At 36.9% G+C, this 25,658-nt stretch overlaps 1 protein-coding gene across 10 annotated transcripts in view; it reads left to right on the top strand.

Annotated features, from left to right (window-relative positions):
* Positions 1-25,658, top strand: part of aclyb (ATP citrate lyase b) — a 157,850-nt gene that overhangs the window by 52,765 nt on the left and 79,427 nt on the right. For 8 of the 10 annotated variants that reach the window (XR_012387883.1, XM_073918299.1, XM_073918302.1 and 5 more), the window contains 6 exons: positions 4,191-4,332; positions 4,417-4,585; positions 7,217-7,321; positions 7,564-7,760; positions 9,940-10,021; positions 20,075-20,185. Coding sequence is in view for 9 of the 10 variants with exons in the window: in XM_073918299.1 (XP_073774400.1) it covers positions 4,191-4,332; positions 4,417-4,585; positions 7,217-7,321; positions 7,564-7,760; positions 9,940-10,021; positions 20,075-20,185 (806 nt within the window). In the remaining variant the exon portion in view is untranslated. Of the gene's footprint in view, positions 1-4,190; positions 4,337-4,416; positions 4,586-7,216; positions 7,322-7,563; positions 7,761-9,939; positions 10,022-20,074; positions 20,186-25,658 lie in introns of all 10 variants that reach the window. The other 2 variants (XM_073918304.1, XM_073918303.1) reach the window with 1 other exon arrangement.

Here is a 25,658-nt window from a genome sequence, read left to right as displayed (position 1 = left end):
GCCCCTTACTGTACGTGCTGGCTCGGTCCCTCACAAATGCATATCTCGATAAAATGGCCTAAGCTATATTGAAATAATTTAAAGAATTACAAATATAGGATATAATAAAATCACATAAATTAAATAAATCTATATAAAAAACAAAACAAAAGCTATAGCTATGTAGGTATAAACAATACATAAATTAAACCTTTTTTATGCTATACTGTATGTAACTTTAATTTTTACAAAGGCCTATCTTTTCTGTCACCCAGTCCTGCGCAGCGCCGCTTTACAAACAATTGGAGAAAACTGCAAATACAAAATGTGTTCTATGTCCTCAAACAATTGTTTATGTTTTTATATGACGTGGTAAATGGAAAAATTTAATTTTAAATACATGTTGAGCCTCATTATAGTATAGCCTAGCTGCTGAGCGCAACATAAAATAGGCTATATTTTATTACTTCCTCTTATGTGCTGAAATACTTAAGACTTTACTTGACTTAAGATCACAGAAAAAGTTTGCAACATCCTTAAATAAAGAGGAATTACCTATTAAGTGTCATATATCATAGGGAAAAATGAATATGTTTTAGGGAGGAAGTTACAAAATACATTTCATACCGAGTTATTATCAGATAATTTCTGTGGTTTTATTTTATGGATGGCTTTGCTCACTGTGCTGGGTCCCTCCGCTAGTGGTGAAACCACTCAATGCACGATGCCAACAGTCGGTCTGCGAGTAAACAAATTTAATGAACGGAAACACATAGGCCTGTGCATGTAGACTGAACTGGGCGGGTTGTGTGACGTTTGATTCGGGGGACGTTCTGGGGGCAGGGTTTGCATGATGAGCTGCTAGCCCGACAGTGGAAACCCGACCTGATTTCGGCCTCACTACTCAACCTCCTGGGCGATTGGCCCGATAAAGGCCCTGGCTTGCACTGGCCCGACAGTGAAAATGCAGCTATTGTCTAGTCCACTCGTGTTATGTTGGTCAGCAAAGTAGCCAAGACTCATACATTATCTAGTTCACAATCTGCAAAGTAGCCAAGGGTCACACATAGTCAATTTCACTAGTTTTAAGCCAGTCAGCAAAGTAGCCAGGACTCACATATTGTCTTGTGTCTACTAGTGTAAGCCATTTGGGAAGGTAGGTCAGGCATACATAGGCAAGGTAGTCTAGGTGCACGTACTTTAGATAGAAAAACATGTGGTCCCATAGCCCATGGTGTGGAAAAAAAATGTCTGTTTATTTCATTGTCTATTTTAATTATCATTGTCTACAGAGTTGTCATGACAGAAATAATTATATTGTGAAATGGCCTATTCTTCATTGTCAAAAGTGTGAAAAAAATCAAACAGAAGACACTTTTATACCTTGCACCATCATGCTACAGTTACTATCCAATATATTTTAATTCAATTTAAGTTTATTTGTATAGCACTTTTTACAAAAATTGTTGTTTCTTAAGCAGTTCTGATTGCTCTTTCTTAATGGCGTTCTTCCTCACATGGATGACAATCTGTGTGGCAGTCTTGTGCTTCTTAAAAATGTTCTCAAGTCTCAGGTTTTTCATCAGAAACATGAGGGAAGCAGTATGCCATTGTAGCCCTGCTCCTAAAATTCCTGATTATTGAATCTCCAACAATCAGTGACATGTCCTTATCTCGGCTGCGATCGGTGCTGAATTCCACTGTCCGTTCAGTCTTGATCTCCTGTTCCATGCAGAAATAGCTGCTGAGTCACGCGATCTCTGTCTGACTTCTTTTAGGGATTCTTCACCCATATTACTCAAAGCTTTATATCTGTTCTAAAGCTGTATTTGAGTCCAGGCTATAGTTGATGTAGAGGACACTAATGTAGCAGCATATGATTCGTGATCTGGCTAGTGGTGTAAAGTATCTAATTACAAATACTCAAATTACTGTAATTGAGTATTTTTTTTCAGAAATTGTAATTTAGTAAGTAGTTTTAAAAATGTGTACTTTTACTTTCCTTTAAGTAAATTTTTAGTGCAGTAATCAGTTCTTTTACTCCACCACTTTTCTTCAACCTTCAGTCACTACTTTTTCTTGTCTATGGGGATTAGAAAAATCTGTCCTGTGATTCCTGTCCAATTAAATCACACATAGAAATTATATCGCCTCATAATAAACTACCTCAAAATAGGGTTGATCAAAAGAAATATATTAGGCAATTCAAATATATAATATATATGAATTGATGTTTACTTTAAACTTGTTATTGTTCAATTATAATGATTAAAATATATATTTTTTGTCAAATAACTTTTGCACCGTTTTGGCACCGGTACCATTTTAAAAGTATTGAAATAACCCCAAATGATACCCAACCCTACCTCAAAACATGTGTGCTTTATAATTGCAGCAAACTGTTTGGAAGCATTAAAAGTGTACAAGGTGTCCTAAATTTTTATATGCGTTGACCCAAAGACTGCATGTCACTAATGAGAAGATGACAGATGTTTACTGTATGATGATCAAAATTGCCTTAAACATCCAGCAAGCACAAGATGTCAACATGATGTCAGTATTAAGTTGTACCCCAGTGTCATGGGGATGTTGCATTTTGTTTTACCATGGAAATCATGGAAGTGTCAGCATGTGATGCCAAAATGACGTTGGATGTTGGCTCGACATTGGATTTTGGTCACTTTCCAACACAACCTAAAGTCAACCAAATATCAACATCATTTGATGTTGTTATTGAACAAAGAACATTGTCTTTAGATGCTGGCTAGACAATCTAACCTAATGTTAATGTCTTATGGTGTTGTATGCCTGCTGGGCAATAACTCGATGCACTACAGAATGTTGTTTACCCACACATGCACAAATTAAAGGTTAACGCATCAGCTTTTAAAAGTGTAATACTCACTACTCAGTACTCTTGAGTACTTTTGAAATGGCTACTTTTTACTCATACTTTGAGTAATATTTACAACAGATACTTTTACTCTACTCACACTACATTTTTAGACAAGTAATGGTACTTTTACTTGAGTATGATTTTTTAGTCCTCTTTCCACCACTGGATCTGGCCCTGTGAGACTTTTGGTCTCCTGCTTTGTTTATACCATCATACTCATTTTCAACTGTCCATTTTATTTTTCTGTGTTCAAAACTGTAGCTGGAGTAGATTTACAGGACTCACCAGCTGTATGCTGTCGGGTCTATGGTGAAGCAGTCCTCTGTGATCTGGCAGTTCTAGTCAGATCGCGAGTAACTTTGTTTTAAGAACTGCATTTTTTGTAGAAGTTTGCGACAGTTTGTGCAGCAGTGAGAATCAATCAATACCAGCCACAGGGAATTTTACAGCCGTCTGTACTTCATGTCTCAGAAATGTAAGCTGGTGGTATCGAGAGGTTGTTTAGTCGATACTTGCACTTTTGTTGTTAAAGTTATATTCCAGAGAGTTTGTAGATTCAACATTGAAATGTTGAATCAAGCTATTTGAGGTAAAATTAGAGTTTGAAATATAAAAAGCAAGAGTGCAAAGCACGGAGCAGTAAGCAAGGCATCTGAACAGGAGCAAAGCAGAAACTAAGATCTTTATACAGCAACATTATACAGGGTGAAGAGCATAAGACAGTAACAGTGAAAAAAGCTGATAGCTTTAGCTGGCTAGTGATGCTAGCAGGATAAACGAGAAGCCAGAAGTGGATGCTCAAGAAATAAAACATTTTGAGTAGATTTGTTTCAAAATGGTATGAATGGTGTGTTCGTCCTCTATAAAAAAAGAAAAATAGTAACGAATAGTAATGTATTTTATGAAAAAAATGGCAATTTCGAATCCACGGAACAGAGATCCAAACACAATCAAGAGGCAACCATAACAACAAGAATGACTTCACTCGAGCATGTTCAGCAAGTAACCTTTTGTTCTGAAATGCGCAAATATTTCTAATGGAATGACAGCATTTTGCGTGTTAAATTATGCTAAGCATTGTTAAATTTGACCACACCTTTATTCTCATTTTCTCTGTCTGTTTTCAAATTTTTGGAAATCTTTCACAGCTTTGATGATGTCAGTTGTTTTCCTTTTGTAGAACCTCATAAAGTTTATGTAGATGAAGCAACAAACATATTTTGTGCATGGCTAAATTAATGTCTGTTCATATTTACATAGTTTTGATTTGGCATTGACAAATCAGTTGAATTTAATATTGTCCCTCCCCTTTTAGCTAAACCCACGACTCTGTTCAGCAGACAGACCAAGGTAATCGTGTGTGGCATACAGACACAGGCAGTTCAGGGCATGCTGGACTTTGATTACGTGTGTTCTCGTGATGAACCCTCTGTTGTCGCAATGGTCTACCCCTACACGTCAGTACGTTTAAAAATAACCTTAGGATTTGCCTGTAATTTTGAAAGCATGGTTTTATGATTTTTCATTTTTGTGTGTGCCAGTGGTGACCACAAGCAGAAATTTTACTGGGGTCATAAGGAGATCTTACTGTCTGTCTATAAGAACATGGCTGATGCTATGAAGAAACATCCAGATGTTGACGTACTCATTAACTTTGCCTCCCTTCGCTCAGCCTTCGACAGTACCATGGAAACACTTCAGTACCCTCAGGTAATATCCCATACTGACAGCGCAGTGTTTCCACTTGCTAGCTAAAATAGCAGTTGTTTTTTTAAATCACAGTAACATCAGTCCTGTGGAAAGTAATGAAACAAATCCTGAAAATCCAATTTTATTGACTGAACAATACATTCCGTACCCACTGTATGTATGTATGTATGTATGTATGTATGTATGTATGTATGTATGTATGTATGTATGTATGTATGTATGTATGTATGTATGTATGTATGTATGTGTGTGTGTGTGTGTGTGTGTGTGTGTATGTGTGTGTATATATATATATATATATATATATATATATATATATATATATATATATATATATATATATATATATATATATATACTTACCCGCCACTTTAATAGGTACACCTGTTCAACTGCTCTTTAACACAAATTTCAATCACATCAACTTAATTAATTTAGCCATGTAGAGATGGTCAAGATGATCTGCTGCAGTTTAAACCAAGCATCAGAATGAGGAAGAAAGGTGATGTAAGTAACTTCAAACGTGGCATGGTTGTTGGTGCCAGATGGGCTGGTCTGAGTATTTCAGAAACTGCTGATCTACTGGGAGAAATAAGATAAAATATCCAGTGATGGCAGTTATGTAGAAGCAAATGCCTTGTTGATATCAGAGGAGAATGGCCAGACTGGTTTGAGCTGATAGAAAGGCAACAGTAACTCAAATAACCACTAGTTACAACTTGCAAAGCACAACACATCCAACCTTGAGGCGGATGGGCTACAGCAGCAGAAGACCACACCGGGTGCCAATTCTGTCAGCAAATGAAAGGCAACTGAAGCCACAGTTTTCACAGGCTCACCAAAATTACCTCAGTTATCATTTACCATTTAAATTAGGTATATATAAATATAAGGTGCTATGAGTTGCTTTAAGAATGTTACCTTTTATGTAGCTGTTTTACATGTTATAATACATAGATGCATTAATGTCATTATATTGCCAAGCCATCCAATGTTTTCTCTAGAGTTTCATGTGATATTGGGTGTTTCATTTAAAATGTTTCGTCATCATCTACAATTTAGCTATTCGACTTTCATTCAGTAACATTTCATTCATGGCCCATTTACAAACTCTGAGCTACCGGATAAGAGTATGAAGTAAGGATTCCATGAAGATAATTGTTTTATTGAAATTTCAGGACAGAATTTGTAAATTTGTATTTGGTTATAGCAGGTGTAATGATCTCCTAGGACTTCACTTGCATGCACTTTAACACTTGGATATGCTGTTGTCTGTGGTGCTGGACTGACGCAGAAGGTGCTGAGTGTCCAACAGCCTTGTGGGTATGGAATATCCTGTCGCAATATCGCAGCGAAAATCCTTCATGATTGTAACAGTTTGAATAAGGTGTTCACATGTCTGTACTGCACTTCACTAATGTGACTGGAATAGGAATAGGAATTAGATTTTTGTTTACTGTGATTTTGACTTCAAAAATTGATTTTGTCAGAAAAATCTCTGTTTACATGGTTGACTCTTAATCAGAGTATTGTTTTAATCAAATTAAAATTGGAGCATTGCTGTTCATGTATATAAGACTCCCTAGTTTTTCACGATTTTTTCAATGACTGATTTTGTGGTGGTAATGCCCAGAAATTGCGGACAATTTAGGGATTACAAAAAAAGGTCTATATATACACGAGTAGCAGTGCGATATCGCTGTATATCGGCACTGGTGGGAGGTGTGCGTTGGCACGAGGCCGCATTAATGAATTAATGAAAATTTCATTAATTGGAAATGTAGTCAATTGCAATATTAAGAGTTTACAAATAGCGTCAGTATTGTTTTTTAAATCTTGAGTCAGCTTAGTTTTTTAGAAAATTGAATAAGAAACTTTATAAATTAATAAAAACTGGATTGTCCTTAATGTATAAATTAATTCATTAAAATGTATGGTATGAAACCGGAGAAGCAGAGTAATTGTACATATTTTTGTTATTTAGATATTTTGCATAATAAGTAGATTTTTCAACTATAAAAACACATGCTTGAGAAACAATGAATGTTATAACAATGTATGCATGAAATTTTGTGTTTTTAAAAGTTTCATCTTTCATCATAGTTACAATTTCTTAATAGTTACATATTCTTTTACTAAAAAGGCCCTATTGACTCAAATTTAAATAATTAAAAGTGTTAATTTATTTATTGCCTATGTGGACGGTAATGATTTATTGGAATGTTAAGCCATAATTATTAATAATTTGGCCTAATTAGTGTTAAGCCAAATAATAAAATTTACTTTTCAGACAAAGTAATTGGAAAAGTAATTGAAATATTTGAATAATTTTGAATTAGTTATTGAATGAGTTGGTAATCAATAACTTGTTTGAAATAACTTCCCCAACACCCATATTAGGACTCCAATTAGTAATGACACAAAATGCATCCATTTTTAGTTCTTTTATGTATCTTATTGAACTTTTTTTATTATTATAATTTTTATCTACCAGATTTAAAAAAATAACCAATATATATAAATATATATATATATATTATATATATATTATATAATATATATATTATATTATATATATATATTTATATATATATATAAATATATATATAAAATTTTTTGTTTGTTTATTAGATACGCACTATAGCCATCATAGCTGAAGGCATTCCTGAAGCTCTGACTCGCAAACTTATCAAAACAGCTGATGAAAAGGGCGTCACTATCATTGGACCTGCTACTGTGAGTATTTCAAAATCTTTGATATTTATCTTTCTTTTAATCAATTCTTTGTAGCTGAAAATTAAGTTTAACACAAATCTTCATTTCACATTTAAACCCAAAATTAGAAAGTAAAATAAGAGAGCTGCAATGTCTGTCATATTGTATAACATATTGTTACGTGACCCGGCCTTGTTAATTGTACAGTTTTTACCAAATTCTTTTTACAGTTTACCAATAACTTTCTTTCTCTTATGTTTTAGGTTGGTGGTATAAAGCCAGGCTGCTTTAAGATTGGGAACACAGGTGGAATGCTTGACAATATTCTGGCATCAAAGTTGTACAGGCCAGGCAGTGTGGCATATGTGTCCAGTTCAGGAGGGATGTCCAATGAACTCAACAACATCATCTCACACACTACAGATGGGGTTTATGAGGGAGTTGCTATTGGAGGGGACAGGTAATAAACAGGACATGTCTTAATCTCATGACATAAAAGACGAATAAACATAACAACCAAAACAGCTTATAAAATAACTACCTTGAGAAAAGATTTTATGATATACAATTTTGGCAATCAAGCTTTGCGGCTTACTTTACATTTTTACAGTGTTTTGTTCTTCATATAAAACAATTGAAGTTATTTAAATCAAACCTTCTGTAATTTGTCACACTTTACAATACGTTTCCATTAGGTAATGTCATTTAATGTATTTACTGACATGAACTAAGAATAAACAATATAAAACATTTAATTACACTAAAAACTAAAATATTTATTAATACAGTGGTCCCCAACCCCTAGGCCATGGACTGGTAGCGGTCCGTACAAGAAATCATTAATTATTTTCATTTTATTTATTATCTGAGTCTGAACAATCTTTTTTTTTGAAAATCTTTTATTTTGAATGACTGTATTCTCTTGCTTACATCTCGGTTACCTGAGCACCCAAATTTAATCCACAAGCTGCAAAATGAGTAAGAAACAGACGTCTTTGGAAAGCTTCTTTGCTATGGGGAAAAGGCCCAGTGAAGGACCTGCAAGCTGCCAGGGAATGGATCCACAATCAATTTGTCAACAAATCAGGTCAATATACCATATCTGTGCAAGAAGATCAACTGCTGGAGAATGACGGCGGCCTTTAAGTGGCCGTTTGCATATGGTGTCTTTTCTAGTTCATGCAAGTTTGTTATTTCCAATGGAGGTGTGCGCTCTTGTCTTCTAGACGCACCCGGTTGAATGAATGCCAAATGTGCACCGCGAGTAACGTAAAAAGAACTGACCAATCAGCTTTAGCTTGTATGGATTATTCACATTTCGGTAGACTAATTATCCCCCTTATCTCACCCAAACACTGGAGTGCTTTGTAATTTTCTCCATGAGTAAAACTTGTATCAGAGTGACTGCAATGTTTTGTCGACTTGTCATGCTCTAATAAAACGGTTGATGGTCGCCTAGCAATCTACGACCAACCACCCCCCAGTGTGTGGTAAAATTGTCCAGCGTTGACCAGTCTGCAGTGATAAAAAGGTTGGGGACCACTGGTCTAATAAACTAATTAACACCAGCTAATACACTGTTAACAATTACTAATTTAACAAATATAAATAAACTCTGTAATAAATGCTCTGCTTATTGTTCGTTCATTTTAGTAAATAGATTAATATCTATCTATCTATCTATCTATCTATCTATCTATCTATCTATCTATCTATCTGTCTGTCTGTCTGTCTGTCCGTCCGTCCGTCCGTCCGTCCGTCCGTCCGTCCGTCCGTCCCTCCCTCCCTCCCTCCGTCCGTCCGTCCGTCCGTCCGTCAGTCCGTCCGTCTGTCTGTCTGTCTATCTATCTGTAATATCATGTAGTTTTGTTTTTGATTGTCAGCATGATGTAGGCCTGTAGTTTAATAATATTTATACAAAATATTTATAATGATACCTTTACAGAATTAAACTAGTGTGCAACTTAAGCAAAACTGATTGGTAATTAGGTTAACTGGGCAGGTTAGGGTAATTAGGCAAGTCATTGTATAATGATGGTTTGTTCTGTAAACTATCAAAAAAAAAAAGAAAAAAAAAAACGTTAGCCCAACGGGGCTAATTATTTCGTCCTTAAAATGTTTTAAAAAATTTAAAAACTGCTTTTATTCTAGGCCAAATACAAAAAATAAGACTTCCTCCAGAAGAAAAAAAAAATATTATCAGACGTACTGGGAAAATTCCCTTGCTCTGTTTAACATCATTTGGGAAATATTTAAAAAAGGAAAAAAAAAAAACATCGAAGGGACTAATAATTCTGACTTCAACTACAGTATATATATAAATCTAGATTTAAGAGGTTGTGTATATATATATATATATATATATATATATATATATATATATATATATATATATATATATATGTATGTATGTATGTATGTATGTATGTATGTATGTATATATGTATATATGTATATATGTATATATGTATATATATATATATATATATATATATATATATATATATATATATATATATATATATATATATATATATATATATGCACAACCTCGTAAATCTAGATTTAGAAAATACTATTTATTAGTTATTTGAACACATAAAGTAATCAGCAACTAAGTGTGCAACTTTTGTCAACAGATTTCCTGGTTCCACATTCATGGACCATGTGCTTAGGTATCAGGACACTCCAGGCATCAAGATGATTGTTGTGCTGGGAGAGGTGAGATATAAAGTAATATGCATATTTTAAGAACGTGTTTAAAGCCCAACAAGGTGTCATGACCATTGGTATACTTAAATATATGAAATATCTTTATAGATTATCAAAATGTATTATTTATTTTATTGCTGCAATACAATGAACTAGCCATCACATTCTTTTTATCGTTTTACATTGTAAATAGCAGGGTGAAGGGTTTGAACTTACCACCTGTAGTTTATTGTTAGAAAGCAACCCTGCCCCTTATAAGTGTAAATTAATATAAGCTGTTTCAGTTCAAACACCTACATTACTAGAATGATGAAGATGCAGTGTGGACATTTCGGCAAAATGATGATATAAAACACAACCAATGAAACTCTCAACTGGTTCCAGAGAAGAAAAAAAATATGTTGACGAGGATACCGCAAAGTAAAGCTGGGCAAATTAACATGCTATTATTGCATTAACTAATTGATGCTGACAATTACTTGATTGTTTACAGCTGTTTATTTGTTTTTATATATTTTCTATCTCCATTGTTCACTAGTGATGGGAAGTTCAAATAATTTTACTGACTCGGATCTTTGAGTCTCGTTCATCAAGATGAACGAATCTTTTTTTCGAGTCATTTCATTCATTTAGTTCAATTTGCCAAAATATTATAAAAATGTTACGAATTGCTTCCAAACACATCTACAACAAGCCTAAAATGTTGAATGCATGACAAATAAGTCATAAATAGAATATAAGAAGAAAATAATAGTTCAAGTTTACCTGCTCTTTGTCTATGAAGGCATTTTTGTTTCTTTGCTCAGCTCACCTCTTCATGTCTTCAAATGTCAGGGGTTCATTCACGTTACACTGACAGTCACATATAATCTTAATCAATGCACAGCCTAAGCTGATAGGAGCCATGATCATTCGTTCATCACGTGACAGAATGACTCAAACCCGAGGATTTGAGAGATGAACGGTTAAATTCTTTTTCCGGCTCTAAACACATATGACTGGCCCGTGAGGAACGAGTGACTCAGACCCGATAGAGGACTCGAGAGATGAACAATTCAATTCTTTTTCCGGCTCTAAACGCGTATGATTGGCTTGTGATGAACAAGTGACTCAGACCCGATAGAGGACTCGAGCTCTCCAGCTCTAAGTGCATATGATTGGCTTCTGCCAATGTGATGAAGACTTGAAATTAACGATACTACCTGCTCTCACATGAGCAGCACGGTACAAAAATATATATAAAAGTAGCAAACTCTTAAACTGCCATTTTCTTCTTAAAACTCTTCCAAACGGGGAAGTTGACAAAATCAAAGCTGTAAGTTACTAGTGCAAAGCAAAGTTTTCATTTCACCAAAGTACTGAAAGTCTAAATCATCAGCTGAATACTGTACACACCGTTGACGCCAGAAAATCACACACCTAAACAAACACTGAAGGAGGTCATGTTAAGCTTTGGCATACTACTTTGCAGAGTTAATTTACATATTCAGATGATAAAGAACCAGGGGCCTCATGTATCAACGATGCGTACGCACAAAAACTTTGCGTACGCCAGGTTTCACGCTCAGAATCGCTCACGTTTGGATTTACTAACAATGAACTGAACGTGGGAATGTGCGCAGCCCCACGCCAGCTTTCTGGCTGGCGTACGCACATTTTTTGTGCGTGTCTGTTTTATTTCCATTGGCGACTCCTAGAGGCAGTTGTGTTAAATTCCTTTCTACAAAGTGTCTGAGCCTTGCAATGGGAGCTGTATGAGACGGGTTCATCTAGCAGTTATATAAGGTTTCCATACCATACAGTTGACCAGCTAAACATTAAAGCACAATTTGCAGCAGTCGCCTGTTTTCCCAATGTAATCTGAGCGATCTACTGCACGCACATTGCTATAAAGACACTATCTGAAGATGAATTTGCATGCGTGAATCAGAAACATTTCCATTCAAAAAATGTGCAAATAAAATATTATTCACAAACTTATTAATGATTCCTACTTGTCTTTCTCGTGATAAATAGTAGGCAAAATCTGATATGTAGCGGGGGGAAAAAGAAGAAAGAGTTCATCAGACGCTGGATTCGAGCCGAGTTCATGCTCAAACGTGTCAAAACATGTTGACATACGTCTTACGAGTGCGCCGTACGAGTTTCTAATTCACTCAGTGCAATGTTCAGACCCAACTGTGTTAACCGCATCAGCTAAACTCTCCCACTCAATTTTTTTCTGTTGTTGTTAATTCCAGAGAACAAACTTGCAAATAACACCGCTTTTCTCCGATCTACCTCCGAAAGGAGCACCTCCAGTTCACATTCTGTTCAAAGTTTCTCTTTTTGTTTACTTTTGTCATTGCTTTTTTGTTGGGTTTTGCCAAAGTAGAGTCATTTGCATATTCATACGGGGGAGGAGGCAGGGAGGGGTTTTGTGCTCGTGCATGTTGCGCTCAGTTTCACGTTCATTCGGATGTACAAAAGAATATGCGTGAGATTCGGCGTACGCAGTGTTTCATACATCTGAATTTTTTCTGCGTACGCACATTTACAGCTTTGTGCGTACGCAATGTTTTAGTAAGATTTCCACGCAAGTCTTCGGACATGAGGCCCCAGGTGTGTTTTGGCAACTGGGTTGGTGGAGAGTGTAGTGATCAGCGGTCAAATCAGGAATTTGTGGAAATTCATTCATTCATTCATTTTCTTGTCGGCTTAGTTCCTTTTTTAATACGGGGTCGCCACAGTGGAATGAATCGCCAACTTCTCCAGCACATTTTTATGCAGCGGATGCCCTTCCAGCTGCAACCCATCTCTGGGAAACATCCACACACACATTCACACACACACACTCATACACTATGGACAATTTAGCCTACCCAATTCACCTGACCGCATGTCTTTGGACACCCAGAGGAAACCCACACGAATGCACTGAGAACATGCAAACTCTACACAGAAATGCCGACTGAGCCAAGGCTCGAACCAGCGACCTTATTGCTGTGAAATGACAGCACTACCTACTGCGTCACTGCTCCGCCTGCAGAAATTCAGTTGTGCAAATCAATTTCCAATTTGAACAAATGCTGCAGAGTTAACAATTAAATCTGGCTTTTTGTTTAGACATATCAGTAAGAGTGGCAATGGAGATGGTAAAGAAGATCCATCTGTCTTTTGTTCTCCTAAAGGACAAAGGTGTTAAGAGGCCAGAACTTGCAAAACGGCTAACCTATTAAACATTCATTTTAATCTAAATAACCTTAGAAACAAAGAAACACATGGATTACTATAATTCCATCTAACAAAGTGGACTCAAAATGGAATATTTCACTTTTTATATATTTTGATTCAAATATACATGTATATAATTACTATGCACTGTTTAAGATACTCCACTGTATGAAAATTTGCTTAATAATGTTTATGTATGAATGCTTTGGTAAAGATCAACATTACATTTTGATGTGTAGACTTTAGCTGTTTCTCAATATGAGTTCTTCAGCGATCTTGCGTCCTTGCGTTCTCGTGTAACGTCATCATCAGCTGCCAAAGTTCAGTTCCAATACTCAAGACCGCAAGAACGAAGGACGTGTGAAACTTCCGGGATGTGTTCTTGATATCGAGGACACACCGATGCAGACTTGAGCACCGAACTTGCTCTAGAAGTCCCAGAAGTCATTGCGACTGGAGGTGGGAAGCGCTGCGTTTTATTTACATTTATTATTAAAGTTCAGAGATATCACTTATTTACCTCAGGAGATTCCCTAAATGAAACGGTGAATATAAACATTACGCGATCTCTGTCCTCACGGTCTCCCAAGTTCATTCTTCCGAGGACACCTGGCAAGACCGGTCTCCAGAAGAGCGCAAGTCCGTTCTCTGCGTTCTTGAAATTGAGAAACAGCTTTTGTTTATTCAGCACTATGCCTTGGGTAAACTAGAAGCGGTTTGGAAAGTGAATTATGCATAGGACAATATTAAAGACTTTTAAATATAAAAATAGTTTTACTAGGCTATAACTATGCAAATGCTGTTCGCACCATGGAGGCCAACATCCAATGACCACCTCACAGGATCATCCAATCACAATGCTAGATTTGAAAGGTTCCATCTTTTCAATCCCGCCTTTCCGAGAAAGGATAAAACATTAGCTGTGTCACATTTCAGAGGCTGCATCTTCCAAAGGATGCATTTTACTTGGTTATCTAAACACATGTTAAAAAAACAAAAAGAATATGACATGTCTTACAAAGAGGGATTTTATAAACAGTTTACATTTTTATGTGTACATGCATGGGTCAAAGGAATTATATTTTCAGCTTCTGTAAACATTGCCTTCCCTTTAAATCTCTAAAAGGGCCGTGAAACCCCCCATTTCAGCAGGATGTTTTCACACCTGTAGTTTGGAAAAAGTCAGGAAAGTGGGTGTGTCTAGCTCTGTTTGGGTGGGAGTGTCGGGGGTGGGAAAATGGGCAGGGTTTGAATAAAAAGGGGAGTTGCTATTTGAGCACGCGCTGAGGACAGAGGAAAAACAAACACACGCAGGGGAGAAATGCTGCGAAAATTCAACATGACGGTCGGCAAAAGTTTGCTTACAGTGTTCACGTGTTTACACCATAGACTGTAAAATATATGGACGTAGTATCCATGACGTCACCCATAGGTTTCTGAAGAGCGCAAAAGAAGCCACAAGTAGGCGCGGCCAACCATCGACATTTTGTTCGCGCGTCATCGCACTCACGTCGGGATACCAAACAAGGGCAAAGAGGCAGAGAGTGAGCGGAGCTACAAACACCTGCTGGCATTTTGCTTGAACCTGGTTCAGACACACTTTACTTTGGGAGAATGCTTAAGGCTTTATTACCTGTGACTCGTTTGTGTTCTTACCACATGTGCTTGGTTGTACACTATATCAATAAAGTGTTTAGACTTTTAAAAATACTGTAGTAATACATTGAGCCACTAAGTATTGTTCTTATGACATTTTTCAACTTGAGGAAAACGCGAATTACTTCCAAACCTGTCGCATTCCCAGCTGAACAGATGCACTTTACTCTCTGGGACTGATGTTTATAAAGTTTTTAATCTTCAAAATAAATCATCGTAAGAGCTTTTGCCCTTCATCAGCCAGGAGCTAAAAGTCAGAAAAACCCTTTTGACAGCCTAAACATAGTTTTTAGAGCACTCCTGAGTCATTTCCTTTTGTAGCACTAAACACTTCACCCATAACTTCTTCAATTTGCACACTACGGCCTGTTTTAAGACAACAGCACCCTCTACTGGACAGAGGTAGAAGTGTCCGTGATTGAACAATTTAAAGGTCATCTACACTCCCACCAAATCATGGGAGATTTGTATGACTTAAGGAGTATAAATTGCAAATGATTTCAAAATAGAAATGACCTTTAACTCAAACTAATAATGCATGTATATACTATAGCAAAATGCAAAAAGGATACAGTTTGTTGCTCCTATTGGTAGCTAGATAGCCTCTAGCAACAGGATCAGCTTCTGGACAGGACGTTCTATAACAGACATCTTGCTGAGACGACGACCATCCTTTCCTAGATTCCAGTCACCAAGACAGATCTTGACTCTTCTCACAAGGCCATCTTTATCTGCAGTAGTCTCCATAACTCTGGCAAGCCGCCACTCATTTCTGGGCAAGTCATCTGCCTTTTCCATAACAATATCTCCTACTTAAAGATTTCTCCTTGCTGTGTGCCAGCACTGCCTGGTAGCTATACTGGATATATACTCCCTTCGCCAGCGACTTCAAAACTGCTCTGCAAGATATTTAACATGATGTCATCTTTTCCTTGCATAGATGTCTTCTCGAATGAATCTACCTGGAGGTGGTAACGCTGGAACAGACTTCATAGTAAGCAAGTTGTTAGGTGTAAGAGGCGCAAGACTATGGCAAGTAAGAACATTGGCCATAGCCACTGTTGCAGGTAAGTGTTGAAGTTCTCTTTTGATGACCTTTCCAAAGCTTGCAGGCACATAGCAGAGAGGTATATTAAACTTCTCTAAGTTCGCCAGATCATCTTTCCAATGCTCCCACCTTGGCTGCAATTCCTGAAGAAGAAGCTCACACCAGCCTGTTCCATTTCTGCACATTTCCTGCAGCACCAATTTTCCTCTGAGCAAGAAAGGAGCAATCAGGCCTAGTGGATCATACTGTGATGCGACTGTAGATAGTATACCCCGGCGTGTTGCCGGCTGGTCCTTGAGGTCAACAGAAAATCTGAGTTTGTCAAAATCAATGTGCCAGTGGATCCCTAAAGCTTTTTCTAAGGGTGTATCTTCGAAGTTGAGGTTAAGGGCCTTAACTTCAGTGGATCGTTCAGAAATTGGAATGCTATCCAGGACAACTCTATCATTTGTGATAAATTTGTGCAGTCTAAGACCACCTAAGGCACACAGTTGTCGGGCTTCTGTTGCTTTTTGGATAGCTTCTTCTGTGCTGGCTACACTGGTAACACCATCATCAACATAGAAGTCTGTTGTGATGAATTTTGAGCCAAGAGGATACGTTTGTTCATTCTCCTTAGCAAGATGCTTTAGGCCATAGTTGGCACATCCCACCTGGAGGACTGAGGTTGCACCGAAAAGATGGACCTTCATTTGGTATTCTTGTGGGTATGAACCTAGTTCTCTCTTTTTCCACCATAAAAAGCGGAGGTAGTTTCGGTCTGCTTCGTCCACATGAAATTGATATAACATCATCTTAACATCACACATCAGGGCAATGGGATGTTGTCTGAACCTTACAAGAATACCAATCAGATTATTAGTTAAATCTGGGCCTTGGAGCAGATGGTCATTGAGGCTGGTACCCTGGTACTTAGCGGAGCATTCAAACACAACACAAAGCTTGTCAGGCTTTTTAGAGTGATAAACCCCATGATGAGGGATGTACCACTTCTCCCCATCCTTTCCTTCATCATGAACTTCTTCTGCATCACCTCTCTCAATGACCTTTTCCATAAACTTTTCATAATGTTCCTTATACCTTTCATCTCTTAGGAGTTTCCTTTTGAGATGATTGATCCTTATGGTGGCAAGTTGCTTATTGATAGGCAAGTGAGGTCTTTCTTTGAATGGGAGAGGCATCTCATAATGGCCATGGATGTTTTTCCTTATGCCTTGCTGCAGTTTAGTCAAAAAGACGATGTCATCCTGCGACACCGTTTTACTGTCTTCGCCAGCATCTTTAAAGTCAGACTCCAATACTTTAATTACATCTGCTGGGGTCACTGGTGGAAGCTCTTTAGTGCTGACTCGATGACAGATTTGTGCTTGAAAGCTTTGTGATTCAGGGTGTGAAGATGGGCATCCAACAATGCTCCATCCTAGGTCTGTACTGACTGCATAAGGTTCATTATCTGCTCCTAAAATCACCTGTTTTGGTGCCAAAGCCTTTGGACAGCTGTAACCTATAAGGAGGCCAACTTCACAGCATGCCATGCCATATGATAATTGTAGGAAACAAGTCCAAAAGGCAGTTGACTGTGTAAAGCCACATAACACAGAAATACGATAAATATGCAAAGATCAGTGGCTAATCTGCAGGATTCAGCTGAGGTGACGTGACGGTGATCAAAGAGACCTAGCTGTCAATCAAGTGGCCACTCCCTTAATTATGCAAACTTAATATAACTTAATATAAAGGAAACGGATGAGTTATAAAAAAAAGATCACCCCCCTCACAGTTGTCATGAAGGGCAATATTAGCTGTATTAACCAAAATCTTTTTTTGTACCAGGCTGTTAACACCTTTTTTTCTGCTGTAACTGCTGTTTTCTGTACTGAATTGCAGTTTTAGTTACTTCCGTATTGGCTTCCTGAGGGAGAGAGGGAGGTTGCCGCTTGGTTTACACACAGAGAGCTGCATTTACAGCGGATCTTTCAATATTGTAGAGATATCAACGTACTGTAAACTTAGTAACTTAGAAATCATTTTGACTAAGGTCTGTCTTTAAACACTAAAAGAGTACTGCTGACCATATGAACTATAAGAAAGCTAGCATGAATATTAATGAAGTTGCAGCGCATACATAATGGAGCGCGCTGATTGGTTTGAACCAAGCCATACTCATGAATGAATGCAACACACTCAGAGACGTAATACTGGACACTCTGTTACAGACATCCAGTCTACACGCTGGAATACATGCTAACATCTCATGGCCATGACGCAGCTTCAAAAATTCATTTCAAACCGGAAGAACGAATTTGCTTAAAATAATGCAAAACAACCAATTTTCATTTTTTAGTGAAATATATATATGTATCCTAATAGTGTTTTTAGCAGTGTGGGACACATATACGACTGTCAACAGCTCAAAAAATGTGTTTTGGTGTTTCGTGACCCTTTAAAATAAGTTTTAATATCACTTTGAAAAAAAAGTAATTACAAATTTTATCAGCGCTTATTAACGTCAACTGTTATGGTTACCTGGTGATGAAATCCGTCCTCTGTTAGCTAGATTATCTCATTTCAAAACGCTCGGTTCAGCCTGTGTGGGCTTTGAAGGACTCACCTTTGAAGTCTGCATCATTCAGAGGATGCAGCCTCTGAAATGAGGCAGCAATTCTCTCTAAGAAGTTGAATGTGTAGGAGTGGTGATACCCAAGGTAGTATGTGATAAACAAGGTAGTACAAGTTGTGTGGTTTTTAATGCAAATGTTACACCACTGAATGTTTGCAAGATGAAAAAAAGGATTTTCTGCACGTCTCAGGCTCATTTGAATTGCTCAAAGACTTCAGAACTTTGTTGTGTGTACATGGAAAGATTTTCTTGGTGATTGGATTTACCGTGCTTTTTCCAAGGCGACTGAAACCATTGCTTTAGGACTACGTACTTCAGAAATTTGTGTGAAATTTCCAGAATCTCCAGATTTCTTCTTCTCAAAGCTCTTGAAACCTAAGTTTGCTTGTTTCATGCATCAAGACCTGCAGGAAGATCCAGCTTCTTCCAACCACTGCATCAACAGCAGAAGCGTAAATATACTACTCTCCAAACCTCTAACAGAGACCTTAGCATAATGTGTTTTAGTATAAAATAATCAAATTATTCATCCATTCATTTTCTTTTCGGCTTATTCCCTTTATTAATTTGAGGTCGCCACAGTGGAATGAACCACCAACTTCAGCTACAGCTGCAACCCATCACTGGAAAAGTTTATAACTGATATTCATTAATAACAAAAACTTCCTCAGTTGTTTGTTCTTTTAGAATAAGGTTTACCTTATCAGACTCTAGCTTGTCTTTAGAAAAGATGTACATTTAGCAATTCCCTTGTTTATTCGTTTGTTAATAAATACTCATTTATTACAATCTTGTCTTCCTTTTGTTGATAATAAAGTAAAATGCTCTACAAGTCAGATGATCTAAGAGTTCAATTTCCATCATGGTAATATTTTAAAATCCTTGCTTGGCTAGGGGTGCAACTAAAGCTGATTGCATTATTCCACTTTGAAGAAAATATTTTGGTCAAGTTGTTTTTTGTTTTAGAGGTTTGCAACAGTGGAATGTGATTCCACAATGTGTTAGAAAAAGTCTATTATTCATTTATGTATAATTTTAGAAAATTACTTTTACTTATGAACATTGCAAACATTTTTTATTGCAAATATTTTTGTAGTTGTGGTTGTTTTCTGTTAGATTTTTTTTTGTGATTTGTTTATAATTTGTGTATTAATACAGGTATGTAATATGTATTTATATAAGTGTAGTCCTTAACATCTGGCAAATGCACTACCAATTAAACAAGCGTTTGGGCAAATTTGGGTACATTTACATTCCTTAGAAATGGTGAATAATGTACCTGCTCTCTTGTTGTTCAGTAAATAAATATAAAACAAACACGTTTTCATGATTTTTGTACGTTTGCATTATTAGAGTTTTTACCTAAATCTGGGGCAATTTCTTGTCAACAGCTTCTATAGAATAAATTTACCAGAAAAAAAATCTCTATGTATTAAATACTTATTTTACCATCTGTATTCTTTAAATTATGACTGCTAGAATTTGAGTAATTTGCTTAGACATTGTAATTCTCAATGTTTTTCAGATTGGAGGCACGGAGGAGTATAACATCTGTCAAGGCATTACAGATGGCCTAATCACTAAACCAATTGTATGTTGGTGTATTGGAACATGTGCTACCCTGTTGTCTTCTGAGGTAATTCCTTTACATGGCATTTGAGACACTTATTTCTGTTTGCCCTGTCCGAAGTGGCACCTACAGCTCATGTGTTTCGGTTTAGCATCTTTTTTCAACATTTAGGATTACATCTGAAGGTCACACGACATTAGGTACATAATTTGACTGATAATGAAGATTACATGAAGAATGTAGGCGAATGGTTTTCATAGTAAGGAACTGAAGACAGTCATTTGCATAGTTATCTTACGCTATATTCTTAATTGTTAGAAATAAAAAAAAAAAAAAATTCTCTTGCACTGCTTTAGTCATACATCATCTTTTAAAGCAAATTATGTACATATAGGAAGGATAGACTCTCATCCTGAAAACATAATTTCTATAGAAACTTTAATAATCTCAGTGCTTTACCTTGGAAAAGAAAACATATAATACAAAAAAAAAATACAGCACATTTTACTAGTGACATAAATGCATTAAAAGCCATAATAAAAAGTGGGTTTTAAGAATGTTAACCCTCTGAGTGGGTTGTGAGGATGTTTTGAGAGCCTGGAGAAGTTGTTTTACAGTTGCTTATAAACATTTAAGTGTTTATTGTCTAATACCACTGTCAACAGCACAAACCGGACTACAATAATATGTTGGTAACATTTGTGTACATGATTGTAAGTCTTTGTGGAAGGTTGGGGTGTTTTTTTCCACAGCCTCCACCTAGGCTTGATTGCAACTGGATGAGACCTCGACCAATAGTGCAACCCAGGTTCTTTTCCTCTGTTAGTCCTGGACAGGTAAGGTGGCCCTCCCATGACCTTTAGTAGATTGCGATGTCGTCCAGGCTGTACATCATCCGACGTCATGTAGACGACAAATGGTAAATTCAAATTAAGATGTCCAAGGAATGGTGAAGACATCAGAAGCTGTTTAAGAGGATCAAATGAATCTTGACACTGTGCAGTCCAAATAAATTTTACTCCTTTTCTTTTCAAGGTGTTCAGTTCAGCCACCTAAGAAAACTGTGGTACAAAGCGGCGATACCATCCAGTCATGCCTAAAAATTGCTAAACTCCCTTGATGAAAGTGTACACAGACTGCTTTATTTTTCCTGATTCCTTTAACATGGTGTCCTTCAGACTCTGATATTGGTATTGCATCATTTTGCTCAATTGTTGAATTATCAGAGTATCCGGAAAACCAGATTCTTTAAATGTGGATGGGGAGCTTGGTGACAAGGGATGTCTGAGATCAAAAACTTTTGTGAACTCCATATCCAGCACTGTAGCTTAAGTTGAAAAAGCCTGACATATCCTTGTTGTAATTTGGGTAAAGGGATTTGAATGCCTTCAGTTTATGAAACCGTTAAGTTTATAAGATTATCTGCTGAGATTTGGTTAATGGATTTATTACCATCTCCCTCTATATAATGAAGTGAATCATTTGAGGTGGCAGCCATTTTGTGATGTGGCAGTGATTTTGAATAGTGAAGTGTTTTTCTGTTTCTCACAACTCAGACATTTTTTTCTCATCCCATCTGGGGTGCCAGTTTTATGTAACATTTGCCTTAGATCACTTTATTACCACAGTACACAGACCCTCAAGTTGTAATTACTGAAAATAAACACTATAAATCATGTTTGGAAATTAAGTCAAGAATCAAACAAAAAACACAATTTTCAAAAATTAAACGAGTGAAAAATAAATAAATCTATTAAGCAACAAAATGTTCCTCTCACTCTTTTTTCGTCTAACTTTTTCAATTCATCTTTATTTTTATAGCGCTTTTACATAGAAAATTATAGTAAGTTAAATCAGTGTCAGTTCAGATTTGAGTATTGCAATTCAGTTTAGTTTAATTCAGTGTGGTTTAATTTTTACTGTTGAGAGTTTAAACACTGAAGAGCAAATCCATCGATGCGAATCGGTCCCGAACCTACCAAGCCAGTGGCGACAGCGACAAGGAAAAAAACGTCACCAATTGGCGAAAGTGAATAATTAAATAACCTCGGAAGAAACCAGGCTTGGTTGGTCATGACCATTTCTCCTTTGGCCAAACGTCTTGCGCAGAGTTGCAGTCTAACACAAAAAAATAGTTCATAACAGTTCAAAAATCCAGGAAGAAACAACCCAAAGTCAAAACAACTCACAGTCAACAGCTGCTTTACTTCTGAATCTGTTATGGTGATGGTTGAGGCTTTGCCATTCTCATTCTTTTTGGAGGCTTTGGTTCTCGCTTTCCGTGGAAGCTTTGTGCGTCACGCTGGTAGACAAGGAAGACAGTGATGCTTATCTTTTCTCAGTTTTGTTCAAAACAAAATCACTAATCACAGTGGGAATTCAAAGGGTAGATATTAATGCTGTAGCGATCTTCTGTAACAGCAATGCAAGTGTCAACGTCAAATGTTATCAATCTCACTTGTAGTTCGCTCGTAAGAGACTTAGCAGGTGAGTATTCAGACACACAGTTCATCTAGTAGATAGCTGATCTTCTGGTAAACTACACAAGTGTAAGCATTCCTCTAGATTGATGAGAGGGATTAGAGAGCATGTAATAATCATTCGCTAATGAGTATACAAGCACACAGTTCATTAGAGTGGTAGTAGATCTTTTAGGAAACATCAGATAATAATAATCACTTCCCTTGATCAGTATGAGGGACTTAAAGACTCATAAGGAACATCCATGGAAGAAGGAGAGATGACGAAGGAGTAAAGATGAGAACAACCATCCGACTTCAATACCACTTGATGACTGAGAGGAGAAGATGAGTTTATATAATGTCCTAGGTTGATGGGGAACAGGTGCTAACCATTAGAAGGCTGGTGAGAGTACACGGGATTGGATGGAACTGGTTTGTGAAGGTGAATGCTGAATGGGTGAGCAGGAACGAGCCGGGGATGTGACATTGTGGGTCTCACTTTTAATAGAGGATTTGCAGTTCTCACTTGTAGTAGAGGCAATGTCTACATATTAATCCGCTTGTTGGCATCTAAGTAGTGTTTAGACAATGCTGACTGCTGATAGCAGGATGAAATGTTCTGTCTTCAGTATAATCTCAAACAAAAAACTGCCGGATAAGACTGATAACCTGATAAAACAGGGGTGTCAAACTCAGTCCCTGGAGGGCCGCAGCCCTGCACAGTTTAATTCTAACCCAACTCCAACAAACCTACCTGTAGATTTCAAAGAAGCCTGAAGGACTCAATTGGTTTGATGTGTGTTTAAATAGGCTGTGCAGAGCTGTAGCCCTCCAGGAACTAAGTTTGACACCTGTGTGGTAAAACAACATAACCGCTACATGAGTCTTCAGTGTTTGTTTGGACAGTTTGTGTGACTGTGTGGTAAAAGTCAAAAGCATAAATGTTGATCTTCAGCCCAGATACTTTGCGCATCATTAGCTGTATTTCCACCGTCAAGCCAGTGCGAGCCAGGGTTTTTATCGGGCCAGGCCAATCACAGGGAAGGTTGAGTAATGAGGTCAAAATCATGTCGCGTTTTCACTGTCGGGCTAGTAGCTCGCAGTGCCTCACACAAACCCCACCCCCAGAACGTCCCCCGAATCAAAGGTCACACAACCCACCCACTTCAGCAGGAATCAGGCAGATAAAGCACACCATCGCATCATCACGAAACAATTAGTTACGACAACTAAAACATACAAATGACACGTTACTGTAAAGCATTACGGGCTCTATTTTGACAGTCCATGCGCAGAGCGCAAAACACAGGGCGCAAATGCTTTCAGGGCGTGTCAGAACGCGTTTTTGCTAATTTAAGGACAGAAAAAACCTGCTTTGCACCATGGCGCATGGTCTAAAAGGGTTGAGTTTATTTTCTTAATGAGTTATAGGTGTGTTTTGAGAATAAACCAATTAGAGTCTCATCTCCCATTCCCCTTAAGAGTCAGCTGCGTCGCGCCAAGAGCGCATTCGCTATTTACAGGACGCAAAGTAAGTGTAAGTGGAAAAATGAGCATTTCACAAGCAAACAGTTAACAGTTTTTTAACAGAAAACTGTTAAACAGAGCATCTACTGCGTGAGAATGAGAGATAATGGAACTACTTTCACATTTGCTCTTGGATTGGGAAACCTTTACGCACAGACATCAATTAGTCTATAAATAAATAATTTTGTTTGTTAAGCACAAATATTCGTTTCAAAACTATTTCTAAATTCAGTTCTAATTTCCAGCAAACGAATAAAGGAACAATAATCACAAAATGAGCTCAAAAAAAAAAGAGTTATATTCTAAAACACATGCTGTGCCCCATATGGTCTAAAACCTGGCAGGTTGGCAAATCTAAGCTTGTTTTTAATAAAACAAATATAAATATGGAAATAATAAATAATACTGCTAATAATAATATCATTATACAAAAGCGGTAGTCCCCTCGGTATGAAATGTATTTTATACCATCCTCGTTTTGATTGATAGACGTCAGACATTCTGCCCAAATGCTTCGGAGAGAACTAAAACATACATTTTTCCCTAGGCTATATGAAATTTAATAGATAATTCCCACTTTATTAAGGGATGTTACATATTATTTGGTAATCTTAAGTAAAAGAAAGTGTTAAGTGTTTCAGCACAAAAGAGCAAGTAAAAAATATAGCCTATATTTTGTTGCGCTCAGCAACTATTCACTAATAAAGCTCTACATTTAAAATTTAAATTTTAAATTTTCCAAGTCATATAAAAACATGAACACTTGTTTGTGGACATACACACATTTTGTATTTGCAGTTTTCCCCTAAAGTGTTTGTAAAGCGGCGCTGCGCAGGACTGGATGGCAGAAAAGTTTAGTTTCTACTTTCACTTACCCAAAAATGCTTTGTTTGCACAGTTTGATTAATATCGTCGTATCCAAATACTTTATAAATAATGTTTTGAACCTCTTCTAGTGTTTTTAGAAAATATTTAAAATTTTTATTTCAGAAAGGCCTTTGTAAAATGAAAGTTTAATATGGCTATAAAACTGTTTAATTTATATATTGTATATACCTACTTTGTTATAGCTAGCTTTTGTTTATTTTATTTTGGTTTATTTATTTAATGTAATTTTATTATATAAGGTATTTGTAATACTTTCAATTATTTCAATAAAGCGTATTTATCAAGCAATGACACTGTTGTTTTGAGCCTACAAAAGTGGACACATAAAAAAGCTGCTTTCTGTTATATTCATATTTTGTATTATCCCCAAAAGAAAGAAACCCAGCCACTCGTGGCATCAACAGAGCTGAGAAGTGAGCACCCTTTTGCCCGGTCTCACACTCACATACAGGAATCTAAACACGCATGTATAATGCACAAACACCCCTTTAAAGGAGACAAAAACTCTCAACAACCTTTCTGGCTGCTGTGTCTTTAATATAGTGTAAAGATTATCATACTCAAAAATACCCCTAGCCCATAAGGTGTTGTATAGAATAGTCTTAAACTGACCAGCTATATGTTCTTTTACTTATTTATTTATTTGTTTAACCGCATGTACT

Source organism: Danio rerio, chromosome 12 (assembly GCF_049306965.1).
Source record: "Danio rerio strain Tuebingen ecotype United States chromosome 12, GRCz12tu, whole genome shotgun sequence".
In the NCBI taxonomy this organism is placed as follows: Eukaryota; Metazoa; Chordata; class Actinopteri; order Cypriniformes; family Danionidae; genus Danio; species Danio rerio.
Note: the sequence above shows the minus strand (reverse complement) of the source record. Positions and strands in the feature narration are given on the sequence as shown.